Source organism: Poromitra crassiceps (assembly GCF_964638095.1).
Source record: "Poromitra crassiceps genome assembly, chromosome: 7".
NCBI lineage: Eukaryota > Metazoa > Chordata > Actinopteri > Beryciformes > Melamphaidae > Poromitra > Poromitra crassiceps.
Window position 1 is genome coordinate 38751507 of NC_139628.1, and position 17575 is coordinate 38769081.

Sequence of the window (17575 nt, forward strand, 5' to 3'; positions counted from 1 at the left end):
AGAATGTGAATATAATAGATGTCCACCCCACCAAACATTCATATTTTCATTTTAGTGTAGTCTTTTCTGTTGCAGTTGTAATACTGCACATAGGCAGAAGGTGGCATCAAAACCCTTCTAGGTGTCTGTCGACTTGCATAGAATGGAAAATCCAACAGAAAAGCAAAGGGGGGAAAAGGAAAAAACAAAACAGAAATGGTAAATTTTACATGTTTTTATTAAAGTTGCATAAAAGTGTAACAAAACTGGGCAAAAACAAGACCTGTTGTTGATATTGCTACATTTCTTTGTTGGTTTGATTTAAACATTGTCCAAAAAACACCACTCCACTAATCAGCACGGTTTAGCTCTTGTATTTAACCTCAATGATAATAATCAGTATATATATATTTTTTTCATTTCATTTTTTATTTTTTGCAATTTTCCCCAACAGTAAAAAAAACAAAACAACCTTTCAATAACAGTCTAAGAAGGTATAATCCAAACCTGGATTTAGAAATGAAAATCCAGTGACTGATTGAGCTTGCCTGGTACAGTTCAACCAATTAAAATGTCTCCAATAAAATGCAGACCAGATTTTCCCCATTCCCCCCACCCATCCCCTCCAGGCAGGCAAAAGCAATCGCACCAAAGAGCATCTAAATGCCCCCCCCCCCCCCCCCCCCGCTACACACACACGCACGTTAATCCAAGGCCCAGCATCAATAAGTGTCATGATCACAATAAAAACAGACCAGTATGTACCAGTCAAACGGTAAATGTATAGAACATTGTTTATCTAAACAAAACCACTGTATCAAGGTTTAAGTATTAAACACTCACTTCTAAAAAAATTAAATAAAAATAATAACAGAATCTCCTTTTATTTTTCAAAATAAGAGAAGAAAAGGAGCGGCAGACAGAATATCCTAGATTCTCTCTAGTTCTGCTAGGTAACACACGTTTTTACCGGTTTGCGTTACCTTTTTAAAAATGAATGTCTCCCGTTTATTTGGTTTGTGTAACATAAATAATACCTAAGGCAACATCTGTTAAAAAAGAAGAAAAATAAATGGGAGTGAAGGAGGGGTAGAAGAAGGATGGAGGGATGAAAATAGATGGGAGGATACCAAGAAGAAATGACAGAGCAGCAAGACAGAAATGGGCCAGCGTGTGTGTGTGTGTGTGTGTGTGGTGCTGAGAGAGACAGAGAGCCCATAGTGGAAGTCTGCTCTCGCCGCAGGTGTTAGCGATTGGCCACAGGAATCACGGCAAATCCTGCTGCTTCTCCCATTGGCCGATGGGACCTCGTTCTCTCATCCGATTGGCTCCGAACCAGGAACAGATGGCTTATTCTTGGAGATGATTGGCAGCTGCAGCGGGGAAACACTGAGCGCTTGTGTCACAGCCAAGGACCTCTCTCCCTCTCTCTCTGTGTGTATGTGTGGAGGAAAGTGTTTGGCAAAGTGAGAGAGACAGAGGGATGGTGCCAGTGTGCACATCTGTGAGAGAGGCAGCTGTGGTTTGTAAATGTGTTTCCGTTGGAACCGCCCCAAGGGTGGCCTGTGTGTATATGAGAGAGAGAGAGAGAGAGATAATGCATTTAAATCGCTTCAATTTTCCAGTGGCCTGTCCCCTCCCCCTCCCGTTTTCCTCCTCCCATCCAACCCTCCCATTGGGCGACAGCCTGAGGAAGTTCAGAGGCAGCTCGCCGACGCTGCCCTCGCACGCCGTTTTCAAAGCTTCCGCGTACGTGTTGAGCGCTCTGAACGGACCTCGGGCCAACCGAAAGAAAACAATGTGCTGGGCAAAATGTCTTAAGAAAAAGGGGAGAGAGAGAGAGACAGAGAAAGAAAGAAAGAAAACAAGGCAGCTTTGTTCTGGGTCCCCCTGTCGGACTGTCAGTGTGTGTAACAAGATGCATAAAAAACAAAACAAAAAAAACAAAAAACAGGAACCAGTCCTACACTAAAAATCTAATTTGTCGTACAGAACAGCAGAATATACAGGCCAGAAAACACTCCTATAATAATGTTGCCATACATTATGCAGCAACACACACACACGCACGCACGCAATCATTCACACACACACGTAGCACTTAGCAATGCAGACGTACACATGTATGTGCAGGCTGGACAGCATCGGCAGAAACGATGGATTATAGAGAGATTGCAACTCCCAGTCACTTCCTGTATCCGTTTCACCACTGCCACGCCCCCTTAGGAGAATTAGGAGCCAATGAAGTTTCATAACCTGGAGAGACAACCAATCACAAGCTGTCATTTAGGAGAGCGGAAGAATACCATTTCATACTATTGGCAGAGCCTGGAATGCACCGTCTCTATAATCCGTCATATCTGGCATCGGCCTCTAGGGCGCCTCTGCTTTAAGGCATTGATTCTCAACCTTTTTCATATCAGAGACAAAGATTATTTATTATTATCAGAGACCCTCTTATTTTTAGATCTGATTTTGTCCAGAATGGACCCCACATTGAGAACCACTGCTTAAAGCTGCACTGCACATTTCAGGGAGGGGGGTGGGGGGGGGATATCACTCTTTCATTGCAAAGACTTCAAATTATTCGCAAGCGTGCCCCCACCTAAAATAACCTGTTTCTATTCTTGCCACAAAGCAAGATTTTTTACTCTTAATGTGGTGGGAGGGTACGACCACCACAGCCAACCACTGACTTGTTTTCCAGCCTGTGTTCCAGGGATCAAATTTTCCTCTTGGGACAATTATGCCGCGCTGAAGATATACCATACACTCCTTTTTGGTCGGAGGTTCAGATTTCCTTCCCAGAATGACATAGTGCAGACTTTCAACCGCCGCTGTCTTTACCAGACGAGCCTCGTGAAGAAAAAGAAAAAAAAGTCAAGTCTGTTCACTGGGGGGGGTTCAAAGTAACGCACCACTGTAGAAAATGCCTTAGATTAGGAGGGAGGGCTGGTGTTGGGAATAAGCGTGACTCGCAAAAACGACAAGTCATTTTATAAGCACAAATCAAGTCATGTGACTATTCCCCACGCCCTCAAACCGAACCAGTAAACAACTAAATAAAGAGAATAATAGTCATAGTTTAAACATGGCCGGTAGCTAGATCATTTACAACAAGTTGAAACCCCTTACAAATAACATAGAAAAACAAAACAATCTCATTGGTTGAGATGTAAGCCCTGCTTAGATCTGATTGGCAGTCCCCCTCCTCCCGCCCCCATCCTCCTCCATCGCTAACTCTTCCTCCTCGCTCCTCTTGGCTTTCACTTCCCTCTTCTTCTTGTCTCTTATTCCGTCTCACTCCCTCTCTTGCTGTCCTCTCAGGAATAACGGGAATAATGTCCCAGGAATAACAGGAATAATGTCCCAGGAATAACAGGAATAATGCAATTGATCTCAGCTCCTCTTCTTCTTGCGGTGGGGATGTGGGCGGGGCAGAAGGAAGAGGAAGGCAAGCAGGAGGAGGAGAAAACCAAATGAGGCAGGAATGAGTCCTAAAACCTGGAAGTTAGCATTGCCTGGAAGTCTATGGGATTTTTTAATGGGGATTTTGGTGACATGCCTGAAATAAGGTCTGCAGTAACAAAAGTTAATGGAATTGCTTTGTGTTCAGCAAGATAATCTTCACTTTTCTGATTTTTGAAGCATCTTTTGAAAATCGCGATTTTTGGTGATCACATCATTTATACTTCAAAAATCATAAAAGTGGTGTTCATTCCCCAAACAAAAATCACATCGACTTCCAGACTTCCAGACGCCCAGAACACGACAAATCGCCGGTTTGAAAAAGGCGGTTCGTCAACTAAACATAAAGGCGATTCATTGGGGCTGGGATCCAGGCAACGAGGGAAGACGCCCAATTCCGTTCGTTCTGTGGGAGCGATGGAGGGAAGGAAGGAGAAGAGACAGAGACGGAGGCGGGTGAGAGACAAGAACGAATGAGGTCCAGTGACATTATTTCACGGAGAACTTCTGCCTCCCTCTGACAGAGAGAGAGAGAGCGAGAGACACTGAATAACAGGACAGGAAACTAACAGGACGGGGAGCGCTAGGAAGGCGAGAGGTGAGGGCCGAGGATGGAGGGATGGACGGAGGGGAAAACGGAGGGACGCAATCATTTCTTCTGAGGCGTGGAGAGCTTCTGCATCCCTCGGATCTTGTCGAGCAGTTCTGAGACGAAGACCTACGGGAAGACGGGAGGGACAAAAGACACGCAGGGGTCAAACAAACAAACAAACAAACAAGAAACATTTGATAGATGTGAAGTTGCATAGTCTGGGGATGGGGATAGGGAGGGAGGCAGGGGGGAAAGGAAGGAAAATGAAAGACATGTCTTACCTCAGTAGGCTTAAAACAGTCAACCACTAGTTCCTGCAAGACAATCACAGACAGTTAGACAATTAGTGAATTATACTTTGTGTTTATGTTACTGACATGTACAGTATGTGTGCGTTTCCTTTTGCATATGTGTGTGTGTGTGTGTGTGTGTGTGTGTGTGTGTGTGTGTGTGTGTGTGTGTGTGCATGTACGTGCGCATCACACCTTGACCCTGGCTGCCCGCTCGACGTCACTGGGCATGTCCAGCAATTCATCCACATCTATCTCCAGCTCTGGAATGGCCTCCTCCTGTAACACACACACACACAGAAATAGAACGCATTGAGATTAAAAAGAAAAGCATTCTTTTTTAGGTACCTTGTATATAGATAGATTGACCATGTGTTTTCAGCTCCGCTGCAGTAAGGAGCGTTACAGGAGGTCTTTCCTGCCCACCACCATAAGCATAATGACTCCCCTACATGCAGAGAGGAGACTCCTCCTCTCTCTTACTACCTCTCCCTTTCTCCTCTCCTCCTATGAAGACACTATTAAATTCACAATGCACATTGCACACTTTTTGTCCACATTGCCATTTTGTACTTACAGTGTACACATGCCATAGTAATAGTGGACACTTACAGAGAAATGCCTATTGCAATGCAAGAGCGCTGCCTGTTAGTAGTAGTTGTAAATATGTATCAATTGTTTTCTAAGTTTTCTCCTACCTCATTGAGTGTTTTTGTTACAAGTTATGTTGTAAACTGCTGCTGCAATGCCAGAATTTCTCTCCGGGGATAAATAAAATACTAATTTTGGTGAAATTATCGAGAATAGAAATAGTTGACCATTTCTGCCTGTTTTAACTGTATTAGCCTATCAACAGATTTACACATTGCATCATAAGGTGGACACTTGGGCCTGGCTTGAACACAGTAGCCTATTCACTGAGTTGTGGAGGAATGTTGGAGACTGCCTTTTATTTTGAAATTCTTTAAAGCAAATTTTTTAAATAATAATACTTATCTCGGTCTTAACCGCTTGGCACAGAAACCAATACATTGAAAGGAACATTTAAAAAAAAAATACACAAATACCCATTGTAAGTAATAGGTGAGCACATCAATAAACTACTGTAACAATTAAATGTTCAGTAGTGTGATAGTTATTTTGATAGATTTTTTTGATGGCACAGGTCTAAAAACCATAACCGTTTGAAAACTGCCACACTCAACATTGTTTAGCCCACGACTCCATATATTTGTCTGTATGTGGCCGACATGAAGGCGACAACCAAAAGAGTTTAGCCAGCGTTGCCCTATAGAGTTTGCCAGCTCCACTTGTGTTCCTCCTGACCAAATACACCATATAAAACAGCTTTCAAGAGCCCAGCCATAGTTTGTGGCTACTTATATAGAATAATGCATGGTGCAAATACAAGGTGTCACTTATTCCACAGACTTAATTCTAGTGTTGCATTCTGTTAAAAATAGTAATTTTCAAGTACATGTGCTTATTATGTTTGGACATTTATAGGGTTGGTTGGTGTATTCTTAGCGTCTGTGTTTATGTTATGAAGCTGCCTTGGAAGTGGCCCCAGTAGTGCACACTGCACACTGGCATTTCTAGATGCCTGCGTGGTGTGGTTATGTTGACTGATGGAGGTCCGGCCCAGAACACTAGGGGGCGCTGCCCTTCCATCCCCTCACATGGACCGAGTCTCCAGAGAGAGACAAGAGGAGAGACAAGAAAAACAGTGTGAGAAATGTTCCTAAATAAGATATTGGGAGGGGGGGGGGGGTCATCACTGGCATCAAATTCAAATCTCCATAATGGGTTATTACTGATATTAGCTATCTAAAGACTTTAGCTTATCAAATTTCAATTTTAAGCATAATCAGTCGTGCTTTTCGAGTATGAAGTGATGAAGGTAGTCAGCTAATATTGTTTTCCAAAAAGAAATTGTGTTTTTGGAAATACATTTTAAGGGTGTAACTTCTAGGAAGGAGATTATGTCAGTCTTTTAATAAGCTTAAGTGTGAGTATGTGGCTTTCTCTAAGTGCCTTTTCTCTCTCTCTCTCCCTCTAGAAGAGAATGTGTTCTCTCTCTCTCCCTCTCTCGTCCTCCCTCTTCCTCCTCGCCACGCCTTCTCTCTTTCTTTCACTCCTTCTTTTCCTCTGATTAAGTTGGCTGGTTCAATAAAAAGTGCTTTAACAGCCGCCCTCTCCCTCTCTCTCTCTCTCCATCTGTCTCACTTACACACTTTGGCTCAGTGCGTGCCATCAAAGCAGTCCACCACTGCTTACTGCAACACACACACACACACACACACACACGGTGCCGCGCGCGCGCGCGCACACACACACACACGGTGCCGCGCGCGCGCACACACACACACACACACACACGCATTTCCCCTCTTTTCCAACTCAATTGCTACCCTACATTCATGCCATTCTCTAGTAATCTCTCTCTCTTGCTCGCTCTTCCTCATCCTCCCCCTCGGTTAGAGTTGCCCACACCAGCTGTCTCTGCACCTGCCCAACTGCCCCCCACCCCAACACACACAGGGGGGGGGGGGGAGAGAGAGAGAGAGAGAGGGCAGGGGGAGAGAGAGAGAGAGAGAGAGAGGGAGAGGGCAGGGGGAGAGAGAGAGGGAGAGGGTGGGAGGGAGAGGAGGAGAGAGAGAGAGAAGGAGACTGAGAGAAAGGGGAGAAGGAGAGAACTACACTTGTGTTGTGAGTTGACACAAATGCACATTAACATTTGACAGACGTGTGTGTGTGTGTGTGTGTGTGTGTGTGTGTGTGTGTGTGTGTGTGTGACTGTGTCTACTCTACAACAACAGTTCTTTGCTCAGAAAGTGTTTTCAGGACTACAGACTTCCTTTCTCCGTGACACACACCTCACATACAGATTATAGAATTATAAAACTGCCATTAATAGGTCTGAGCAGGAGAGGCTGTGCGTGTGAGATAGTGACAGAGGTGACAGACAGACTTACTGTCAGCAGCGACGGGAACACACACACACACACACACGCTGACATGCAGACATATTCTGTAAGAAGCAACACAGACAAAAAAAATGTAAAAAATGTGCACACTAGGGCTGGGCAATATGGACAAAATCAAATATCACGATATTTTAGCCAATACCTATCAATCCATTATAGAAGAATATTGTAAGGATGACTATTGGTGCTTTCACAAAATATTTATTTACACAATGAGATTTTTGATAATAATCATCAGTAATGTGGATACTGGATATAATGACTAAGTGGGTAAAGGCAAATAATAGAACAGCTAGAACAGTCTGGTAAGTTCAGAAAATGACATCCCTTTACTCTACTGTAATACAACCTTTCAAACCAGGAAAAGACAACACTTATGCCATAGCACGATATTACCATATCCAAAATCTAAGACGACGACATCTAGTCTCATATCACGGTATCGAGATAATATCGATATGTTGCCCAGCCCCGCACACACACACTTAAGGCTGTTACACAAAAAGAGCTATGCGAATTTTGACCCAGCTGTCAATCACAGCAACAGATGTGTACACGTCGGACACGAATTTCTGAAAAATCGACCGTGGTCCGAAAAAATAAACACCGCAATAACGCTCAGCGAAACCTCGCCGTTGGTATGCACGGTCGCATTGACTGATATAGGTTTGAAAAATAATATTGACGTGCAAATTAATCGCACGGTGGGGGGAAAAAAACGCTCCCGGTGTGTAAGGACCTTTATACAGTAAGCCGCAGAGGCAAAAGGAGGTACACCCTCTCTCTCAGAACAAGCCCACATTCAGAGAGAGCTGCTGTACCATGTATTTAAGCAGTGGCAGACAGACACAAAGGTGCACACACACACACTCCCAGACATGGACAAGCTGATACTGCAGACATATTAAAGCTGCCTGTGATTCTCACACACACACACACACACACACACACACAGAGGCTGATGAATCTGACACAAAGGCTGTTCTCTGCACAACATGTGGGCACCATGTGCTACTGCCAGATAGAGAGAGGCCGAGAGAGAGAGCGAGGGGAGAGAGAGAGAGAGGGGGGGGGAGAGAGAGGGGAGAGCGAGAGGAGAGGGGGGAGAGAGAGAGGGGAGAGCGAGAGGGGGGAGAGAGGGATGAGTGATGTTCTGAACCAGTAGATGGGGATTGCCCCAATCCTGAATTTATTTGGCCATAGAGAGAGAGGGAGAGAGGGACAGACAGAGATGAGACAGAGACCGAAATACATACAAAGACAGAATTGTTTTATTTAAAAATATATTCCCATTGCCCATTGTGATCTACCGACTAGCTTTGGATAACTGGTTCAGTTCCATGCAATTATGGCAATGAATGGAAACTGAATTGAGAGAGGGTGTTACATGTGAGAGAGGGGGGGAGGAGGGAGAGAGGGAGCTGCTGAGTGGAGAGAGAGAGAGAGAGAGAGAGAGAGAGAGAGAGAGAGAGAGAGAGAGAGAGAGAGAGAGAGAGAGAGAGAGGAGGAGCAGTGTTGAAAAAGGCCAGAAGACAGGCTTCAGAGAGGAGACACAAAGAACGCAGGGAATCACGAGGGATGGAGGATTTCAAAATAAACCTTCAGAGCAGCTTACTGGACCAGACTAACTGTCTAGGCTTTTTCTTTCTTCTGGCAGCCGATTTGATATGAGTTCAAATCAGGCTGAAAGATGGCTACAGGGCATTCACACATACTGAGGGGGTTGTGTGAAAAGTAGTCTGGAACCAATTCAAAGTAGTTTTGGAGTTAAAACTATCCGATTCATCCTGTCCTACACTGAGAATCTTTTCAGTCCACCTGAAACTCATTGACCTTAATGTATCCAACACTTTGGAAGTCATACATTTTTATTTGTGCAAGTTTCGCATGAATAAAGGTTACCTTTTGTCTTAGGGTTGCCTTTGTGTGTATACTGTGTCTGTGTTTACATTATGGCAATCAGTTGATACAACTTTTTCAAATAAATAAAAGTACATAATCTTACACACTCTATTCTTTTTATTTCTTAGCACACAGCAGACTGGAGTAGATCCTGAAATGCCCCTATGTACTGAATCGAGAATTGATTTTGAATCGGGAATCGGGACCACAGGAATTCAAATAGAATAGAATCATGACGATACCCCCAAAGATTCACACACCCCTAAATAATACTATTATGGTGACAGTGTGTGTGTGTGTGTGTGTAGCTCCAAGTCATAGTACTATTTCTCTCACAGGGGGGTGTACAGGCTTGGACAGATCAAACAGCAGATAGTGCTCTGTCAGGGAGCGGACACACACAGCTACTGATACACTCACAAGTAGGTCAGTGGTGCCCTCGTGTTCCAGTGAAAAGGCCCACGGTGAGGATTGTAAACATCTCTGGGAAGGGAGGCGATGAGAGAGAAGCGGGGGGTCGAGCCGCAGATTCCTCAAGGAAGTTCAGTTAGAGAAGAGATTTGCAAGCTAACAATCTATAAACAGAGTCTCTTAGCTGGCCTCAGATCAGATGAAAACGTGCTTTACTTGTGTCGATGAACTCTTCCAGTATCATTTTTGGACTACTGTACTTCAGTCGAGACAGTCCGACAATCCAGCTGTGGGCTGCATTTGAGACCTAAACAATGTTGATGTGAAATATATGGAAAACATATCAGTAACAACATCATGATGTTACTCAGATGTTTTCCCTATACTTCCCATTTCCCATGTTACATGGGAAAGTCCCACCAGCCACCAGTGAGTTTGTGTTCTCAACCGTCCACTTTGGCAGGGAGCCAGCCATCATTTAAAGGAGAATTTCGGTTTTTTCGAACCTGGAGCCATCTCCTGCCATTAATTATGATTTGTCCACTCACCAGGTGATCCCCGCGGCGTATCTGGGCGTCCTAGCGTTGTTTTGATATCAATAGCGTCCAAGTCAGTCGTAAAGTGGAGTTGATTTGGGGCCAAGTGTGAGCCTGTATTTCCTGCATCTAAATAGCTATTTTTCTTCCCTTTTTCGCCAAATATCGCCGTAATCTGATCCGTCAACATCCAGCCGAGTGTTATTTCACCCCAGGCTGTTTCCTGGACTGCACAGGGATCAAATTACCTCAAACGTGATCTAGGTCACCAAGTCTCGTGAAGTCCCGCGATACTTTCCTGTCGACTGGCCAAATACAGGCAGGACGCTTTGCGGTCGTGGTTTTAGCGTAACCTATGTGGGGTTTGGCGTAACCTATGTGGGGTTTGGCATAACCTTCGTTATTTCGAATCCCACATAGGTTACGCCAAACCCCACATAGGTTACGCTAATACCACGACCGCAAAGCGTCCTGCCTGTATTTGGCCAGTCGTCAGGAAAGTATCGCGGGACTTCACGAGACTTGGTGACCTAGATCACGTTTGAGGTAATTTGATCCCTGTGCAGTCCAGGAAACAGCCTGGGGTGAAATAACACTCGGCTGGATGTTGACGGATCTGATTACGGCGATATGTGGCGAAAACGGGAAGAAAAATAGCTATTTAGATGCAGGAAATACAGGCTACCACTTGGCCCCAAATCAACTCCATTTTACGACTGACTTGGACGATATTGATCTCAAAACAACGCTAGGACGCCCAGAAACGCTGCAGACATCGCTAGGTGAGTGGCCAAATCACAATTAATGCCAGGAAATGGCTCCAGGTTAAAAAAAAACGAAATTCTCCTTTAATAGCCTTTTTCTTTACTGTAAAAATGAATTTGGCTGGGGAAATATGGATATGCATGCATGTGGCTATTTAATTGAAAATATAAATCCATATTGAGTGCTATGAGGTGAGGCATAGCACTCTATATGAGGGAGGTTCATGTTGGGAGTGTAGAAGAGTTAGTAGGTCACACCTACAGGGATCACACTCATGTCTGCCAGGGACAACAGAGATCACGTGCTAAAACAGAAACCTGTGATCATATCAGTATAAGCTGTTTATGTGTAAGACAGCCAGAAAGACAGCAGTAGAGACCAGTTAAGGAAACACAAAAGGTAAAGAGTAAGTAAGTTCAATTCAATACCTTTTAAGACATTTTTCTAAGACTTTTTCAATATATTCTATTCGTCACATCAGCGATAGGGGTTTCATCAGGATACGATATTATATAGATTCTTCGGACAACGATACGATATTTGCTGATATTATAGTCTGCCCGGATACAATATCTATTCAATTCAGGGGTCTGCGCCTGCGGGCGATATGGCACGATATCATATGCTGATTTAATGGCATCAGCACAATAGCTACAAAATTGAATACCTCTCAAATGACGATTAAGACTTTGTAATACTTTTTAAGAGCCTTGATTTTAGCTAAATTGATTTATCAACTTTTGTTTTAATACTTTTCAAGTCCCTGAGATGGAGGTATGGATGTTTTAATAGGCTTAAGGTTTAAGCCATTTGTTGCTCATACTTTATTAGCAGAATTTGGCTCCGTCAAAAGGCATCGCCCCCTTGGACACGGTTCAAACTGGCTGATGGATGGTCAGACTCGCTTTCCTCCTGAGAAATAGACTTCAGGATAGCGGAGAGCCCACTCTCGTAATAAGAACAGAACAAATGTTTTGGCTAGCAGCACTGAGGTAAAGGAAGAGAGAGAGAGAGGGAGGGAGAGAGAGAGAGAGAGAGAGAGGGAGGGAGAGAGAGACAGAGAGAGAGGGAGAGAGACAGAGAGAGAGAGAGAGAGAGAGAGGGAGAGAGAGAGGGAGGGAGAGAGACAGAGAGAGAGAGACAGAGAGAGAGGAAGGAAGCTGGAGACAGAGGGAAGAGATGGTCGGAGCAGCAGGAAGGAGGAAGCAGTAGGAAAAGTAGGCCGCGTGGCGCTAAACAAAGACCCCATACAGCCACACTTCCCTGTGTGTAGGTTTGGACTCACTTTGCTTACTCAGCCTTATGCATCCATCAGGAAAGAATAAAGCAGAGATTATCTTGTACTCTATACTGCTCTTTGTTCTTGAATATTCGTTTCTATGCAGTACTAAGGGGTTCAAGTGTTTGCAGTGTGTATGCATGTCATAACTATTATTACCCTTGCCTTGGTCGACTTGTCACAATGATCAGGTACAAAGAAAATGCATGCATGCTGATAATGGCTTTCTACTGCACAGTTCTATATATACTCTCTCTCACACACACACACACACACACACACACACGCACACGAGATAGTTTCAGTGTTCGTTTCAGTTCTCACAGTTGAGAGGACATGGTGTGTCCACACCATCGACATAAATGGGTCCACACACACACAGACAGACACTGACTTCCCACTTCTACATCAGTAATACCAGGCTAAAGTGTGGTGCTGGTATCAGAGAGGTTCCCATACACTAACTTTAAATCCAAGAGTCACGTCATGAAATTAAAGATCTCTTAAATGGATTTTTTTAAGTTGTATTGCATCATCTTCATAATTTTTTATCTCATGATCAGTACTGGCCTGGGTAGGGATGGGCACCGAGAAACGCTTCCAAATTGGACCAGATGGCAAAATTCTGATTCCAAGGGAATCGAAACTCAAAAGAAATCGAAAAGGAATCTGCTTATTGATTCCTAAACAAATTTTGCATGCAGAAGATACTTGAAATCAGAGTTCCCACCCGAACATATTAAGTGGCGGACACGGACCACTATTAAAATTGTATACATTTTTTTAAATAAAATGTTAATATTTACAAAAGTTCATAATAAACGACAAGCAATGTTATGATAATATGATTATGTAATAGTTTCAAAAATATCTGAATTAAGTATGTGACCTGTGACGCGCTGTCCCTCAAAGAATCGGAATCGATGAGCAGAATCGGAATCGGAATAGTTAAAATCCAGACGATAGCCAGATTACACACCCTTAGCACTGGGTCAAAGGTTCAGCAGTTACAAACAGTATGTGTTGTGAAATGGGATGATCAGTGCATCACAGACAGAAAGAGCACGCCATCTCCTCCAGTGGAGTGTGCCGAGGGAAAGATAAGGGCGTGGGCGGAGTGGGTGAAAGGAGGAAACGGAGGGAAGATACATGATAACAAGAACAAGATGGAGAGATGGCCAGATAGGAGAGAGCTGGACAAGCTGGAGGGTCGCTGCAAGCCAATGGGAGAGTTTCATTTCAAAGAGCAGAAATCATCTTCACGACAGATTAGATGTTCGGTGATTATGGATTTTTGAAGTCTGATACCAAGCAAAAAAATGGGGGGGGGGAGACAGACAGAGAAGAAACAAGAGATGGTAAAGAAACAGACGATTACAATGATTCTGGTAATATTTTCATACATCATACGTTCAATTTTGCCTGAATGACACCAGACAAGTTAGCAGCATTTTTCCTGGTCAAAATAAAAGGATAAAGCTGACGTGTTAAAAAGTTTAAGTTTAAGGTGCTTTTGTCTCCACCTTTGTTGTGTTTCTGCACTGCACTTCCCAGCGATCACCCGTCAATCCAACAGTGTGTCCGTACTGCAACGTCTTTTTCTTTGGATTTTCTGTTGATGAAGTTTGCCGCTCTTTTCTTTGTCTGTTCAGCCTGTCTGTCGCTGCTCATGTTAACTACACGGTTCTTCTGTTTGTTCCAAACTATCCGGAAACGTAAAACGCATCACTTCCTCTGTGGCGGAGGAGTTTTCCCAGGAAAGACCTAGCAGACACTGAGTGTTAGAACAGCAAATGTAAAAAGCTTAAATGAACCGGATATAGGCTGAATCACTATATAATATGTTGGTGGTAACAAAGAACGAAAAGCAGCCATTTATTTCTATGAAAATTAACAATTACCAGTTATTACCTCCGACAAAGAGGTTAGGTTGTCGGTCTGTCTGTTAGCAGGATTATGGAAAAACTACAGTCTGTCGATTGTCATGAAACTTTGTGGAAGGGTGTAGCATGGACCAAGGAAGGAAACCAATCCAATTTAGGAGCGGATCCGATTTCACTCACGAACAAGCCTCACAAACGAGCAATAATAGCACAAACTATTGGCCTTGGCGGAGCTCTGTGAGTGCCCTGCTAGTTCAGAAAAGGTTTAATCTGCTCTGATTGTTTGGTCTACTAGAGCTGCCATCTGCTTAGCACAGTCTGTTAGACACACGGCCGACCATACAGCAGGCATGGACATTGTGGAAAAGTACTGGGCTCAAACCCTCTTCCTGGATCGCCATTTTTCTCTTCCTAAAAAAAAAAAAAAACTGTTGGTCCTCTATGCTTTTATCTGTGTCTCCTTTGATACCTTTCTGCTCTTGCATTGCTGCACTGTGCTGTCTCTCTGATAAATCACCATCTCTGTGTGTGTGTGTGTGTGTGTGTGTGTGTGTGTGTGCGTGTGTGTGTCGGCAGTTATGGGCCACCTTGCTGCTGCATGACATTTCTTATATGAGTCATAGTATGGGACACACAGAAGTTTGCAAAGACCTTGGCGTGCGGGCAAAATCAAAACAAGACGCATCTGAATGAAATCGCCCGAGATGTTTGACGCAGTTGTAATATATCTTCATGGGCTTTTCCGAATTTTCAGACGACGCGTGAACAAAGCCGGCTTACGCCATCTGTGAGAACCAACTGGAGATTCGCTTACACAGAGGACGCCAGTTTAGTCGGCGGTCCTTCAATGTGGCCCGCAAAACACATTGCGTACACACACGTGAGAATGTGGCCACACGCGGTCCAAACCACCTACGAATGTGGTCTGAACGATCGGATCGCAACGCGTCCTCATTTCTCAATAAGCCTTGGGGGTGCGTTCACACCTGTACATAGAACTGTCCACTTGTGATCGGATCATGGCCAAGACGCATGTTAATACCAGGTTTGAACAGGGAGTCAACAAGAGGTCAACGAGGGTGTAGGGATTATGGCTGCATTGTGTCAGTCATCACCTTTCCATCTCTTCTATCGCCCGCTGTGTCTCTCTCTCTCTCTCTCTCACACACACACACACACACACACACACACACACACACACGACTGCTTATCAGGAATCTGCAGGTCTTAGAAAAACAAACGCATCGCTGTGGCCGGCTTCCATCTAGGTCTCTCCACTCAAACGCCTCTGGTCCAGTTTCCGCTCGGTCCCCAGAAAAAAAAAAAGGTTTTCAAGCTGTGAGATGTGTGAGTTTGTCTCTCTGCTGGTGGTCGGCAGTGAGAGGGTTAACACAACAGCTCAGCCAGATACTTCCTGTCTGGTCACGTGACCTCGGGAGATAGCGGGGGAGGGGAGGGAGAGCGATATCCATGGGAAATGGCTGGCTGAGCGTGTGAGAGAGAATGTGTGTGTGTGTGTGTGTGTGTGTGTGTGACTTGAGTGTGTGTGTGAGAGAGAGCAGAGACAGAATTTGAGAGGGCAGAGTTGACAGAAGCACAATGGGATTGACTGTGTGTGTGTGTGTGTGTGTGTGTGTGTGTGTGTGTGTGTGTGTGTGTGTGTGTGTGTACAATTAAGATAAGTGATGAGCGGCTTTGACTAGTGTGAGTCTAATGAAAATGTGCCCTCAGATGCCATGAACCCCAGCAGCCAATCAATAATCAATACAATGCAATGTGCTGAATCCAGTCTGGGTGTGTGTGGGTGTGTGTGTGTGTGTGTGTGTGTGTGTGTGTGTGTGTGTGTGTGTGCGTGCGCGCCTTCATTTTGTGTGTGGTTTTGTGTGCCGTGCCGTGTGCGTGTGTGTTGTTGTTGATCTACATCTCTATTGCACATCTAATCAGTTGGCTGTACTTCCTCCCAGGAAGAAGATGATGTCCTGTTTTGAATCAGGAAAACAGACAGAAAGGAGGCCAGGAGGCAAACCAGATAATGTACTACAGTAGAGCCAGAGCCGGGTATATACATGTAGAAGAGTCGCGACATCTCCATTCACTCCAATGGACCAGTTTTTTACTCTCAAGAGTTCCAGGAAGTAAGGTCCTGGATTAAGCAGCACTGTCGAGTTGCAGCAAAATGGACAGTTTGTGTTGTACTTTGAAAGTTTTTTTTTTTTTTTTTTGAATAAAATTGTACATTATCAGCTTTATTTTAGCATTCAAAAGTAGCGTGAGACCCTTTCCTGGCTGTTCATTGGCTAATGGGTCACGCATTTTGGTCCTCCGCTGACGCCACTCTCACTCTAGAGGACACTAGCCCTTTATAGCCTGCTTACAGCAAGGATATCAACTAGAAACTCTCATTTATCCCTTTATTTATTCATCTCACTCTCTCTCTTGCACTATTCAGTGCAGCTTTGGTGTAAGGTGTACAAATTGCCAACATTCTCTCTTTTGTGTCTTACTAGGCATCTCGTGCGCTCGATTCGATAGGCTCACCCGCCGCGCGGGGTCGCCCGCCCTGCAGCTCGCCGAGCTGGCCCTGCAGCTCACATACGCAGCTCGCCCGCTGCGTGGCCTTGCCCTGGCTGCTCCTTGATGGCATACTTCACCTGTCCTGCAGCTGGCAACATACAGCTGTCCATGATGTCACCTCTGCTTTCATGACATCATTGATGACATCACAACCTCTTATGACATCACCGATGACGTCACAATGAAGGTTTTCGGAGTCCGTGTGTAAACGTGAGTGACACAATATGAGGTCGTATTTATTTTAAAACGTGCGACAATTTCCGACGAAAAATACGGACTTTGTGTGCAAAAGCCTTCAATCCTGCCTCTACATGACGCTCTACTGAAACAGAGACAACTATAGTTCTTCCTTGCCTTTCCCTATCATTAGGCTACAGTACGTGTACTGTAATTACAGTGATTCATCGATGTTAACTTACATCACTCTATGTCTAAAATGTAAATCTAGAACACAGCGTCCACTTCAAATGATCAGTAGCAGCATTATCTTCTGTGGGCTTCTTGGGGAAGCAGGCATTGCTAAGTTGCTAACAAGCTCCCAAAATATCCTTTATATTCAGATGGCTCAATGACTTGTATATGTATAATAGCATAAGCTTCTTTTGCGTCTACTCTGTAGCTCTTTCAGCCTCGTCGTTATCTCAGGGAAGATAAAACGCTCAAGGCGGAAGAGGACAGCTCGCTCATGTAAAGTAGAGAGAACCAGAGCGGAGTCTGGTGACAAGTCTGTGGGAAAGCTATTGTGTCCCAGTGCTGTGTGGGTTCCTGTAGGCTTATTGTGCGCTCCAAATGCTCAGCCTGGATCTTCACCATGCCTGGATACATCCACCACTGTAATTAGGAGGTAGACAAGAGTCGTTTTGGAAGTTCTTGCACTGTAATTAGGTGACAGTAGTGTGTGTGTGTGTA

The 17575-nt window shown here is 44.4% G+C and overlaps 1 protein-coding gene across 1 annotated transcript in view; it reads right to left on the reverse strand.

Annotated features, from left to right (window-relative positions):
• Nucleotides 1–199: 199 nt before the first annotated feature.
• ppp1r14bb (protein phosphatase 1, regulatory (inhibitor) subunit 14Bb) overlaps nt 200–17575 on the reverse strand; it is a 35351-nt gene continuing 17975 nt past the window's right edge. Inside the window, exons 2-4 of the mRNA XM_083640604.1 lie at nt 4525–4608; nt 4321–4353; nt 200–4165 (exon numbers count right to left, since the gene is read on the reverse strand). Of these exons, the coding sequence (XP_083496730.1) occupies nt 4097–4165; nt 4321–4353; nt 4525–4608 (186 nt within the window). The 3' untranslated portion in view covers nt 200–4096. The remainder of the gene's footprint in view (nt 4166–4320; nt 4354–4524; nt 4609–17575) is intronic.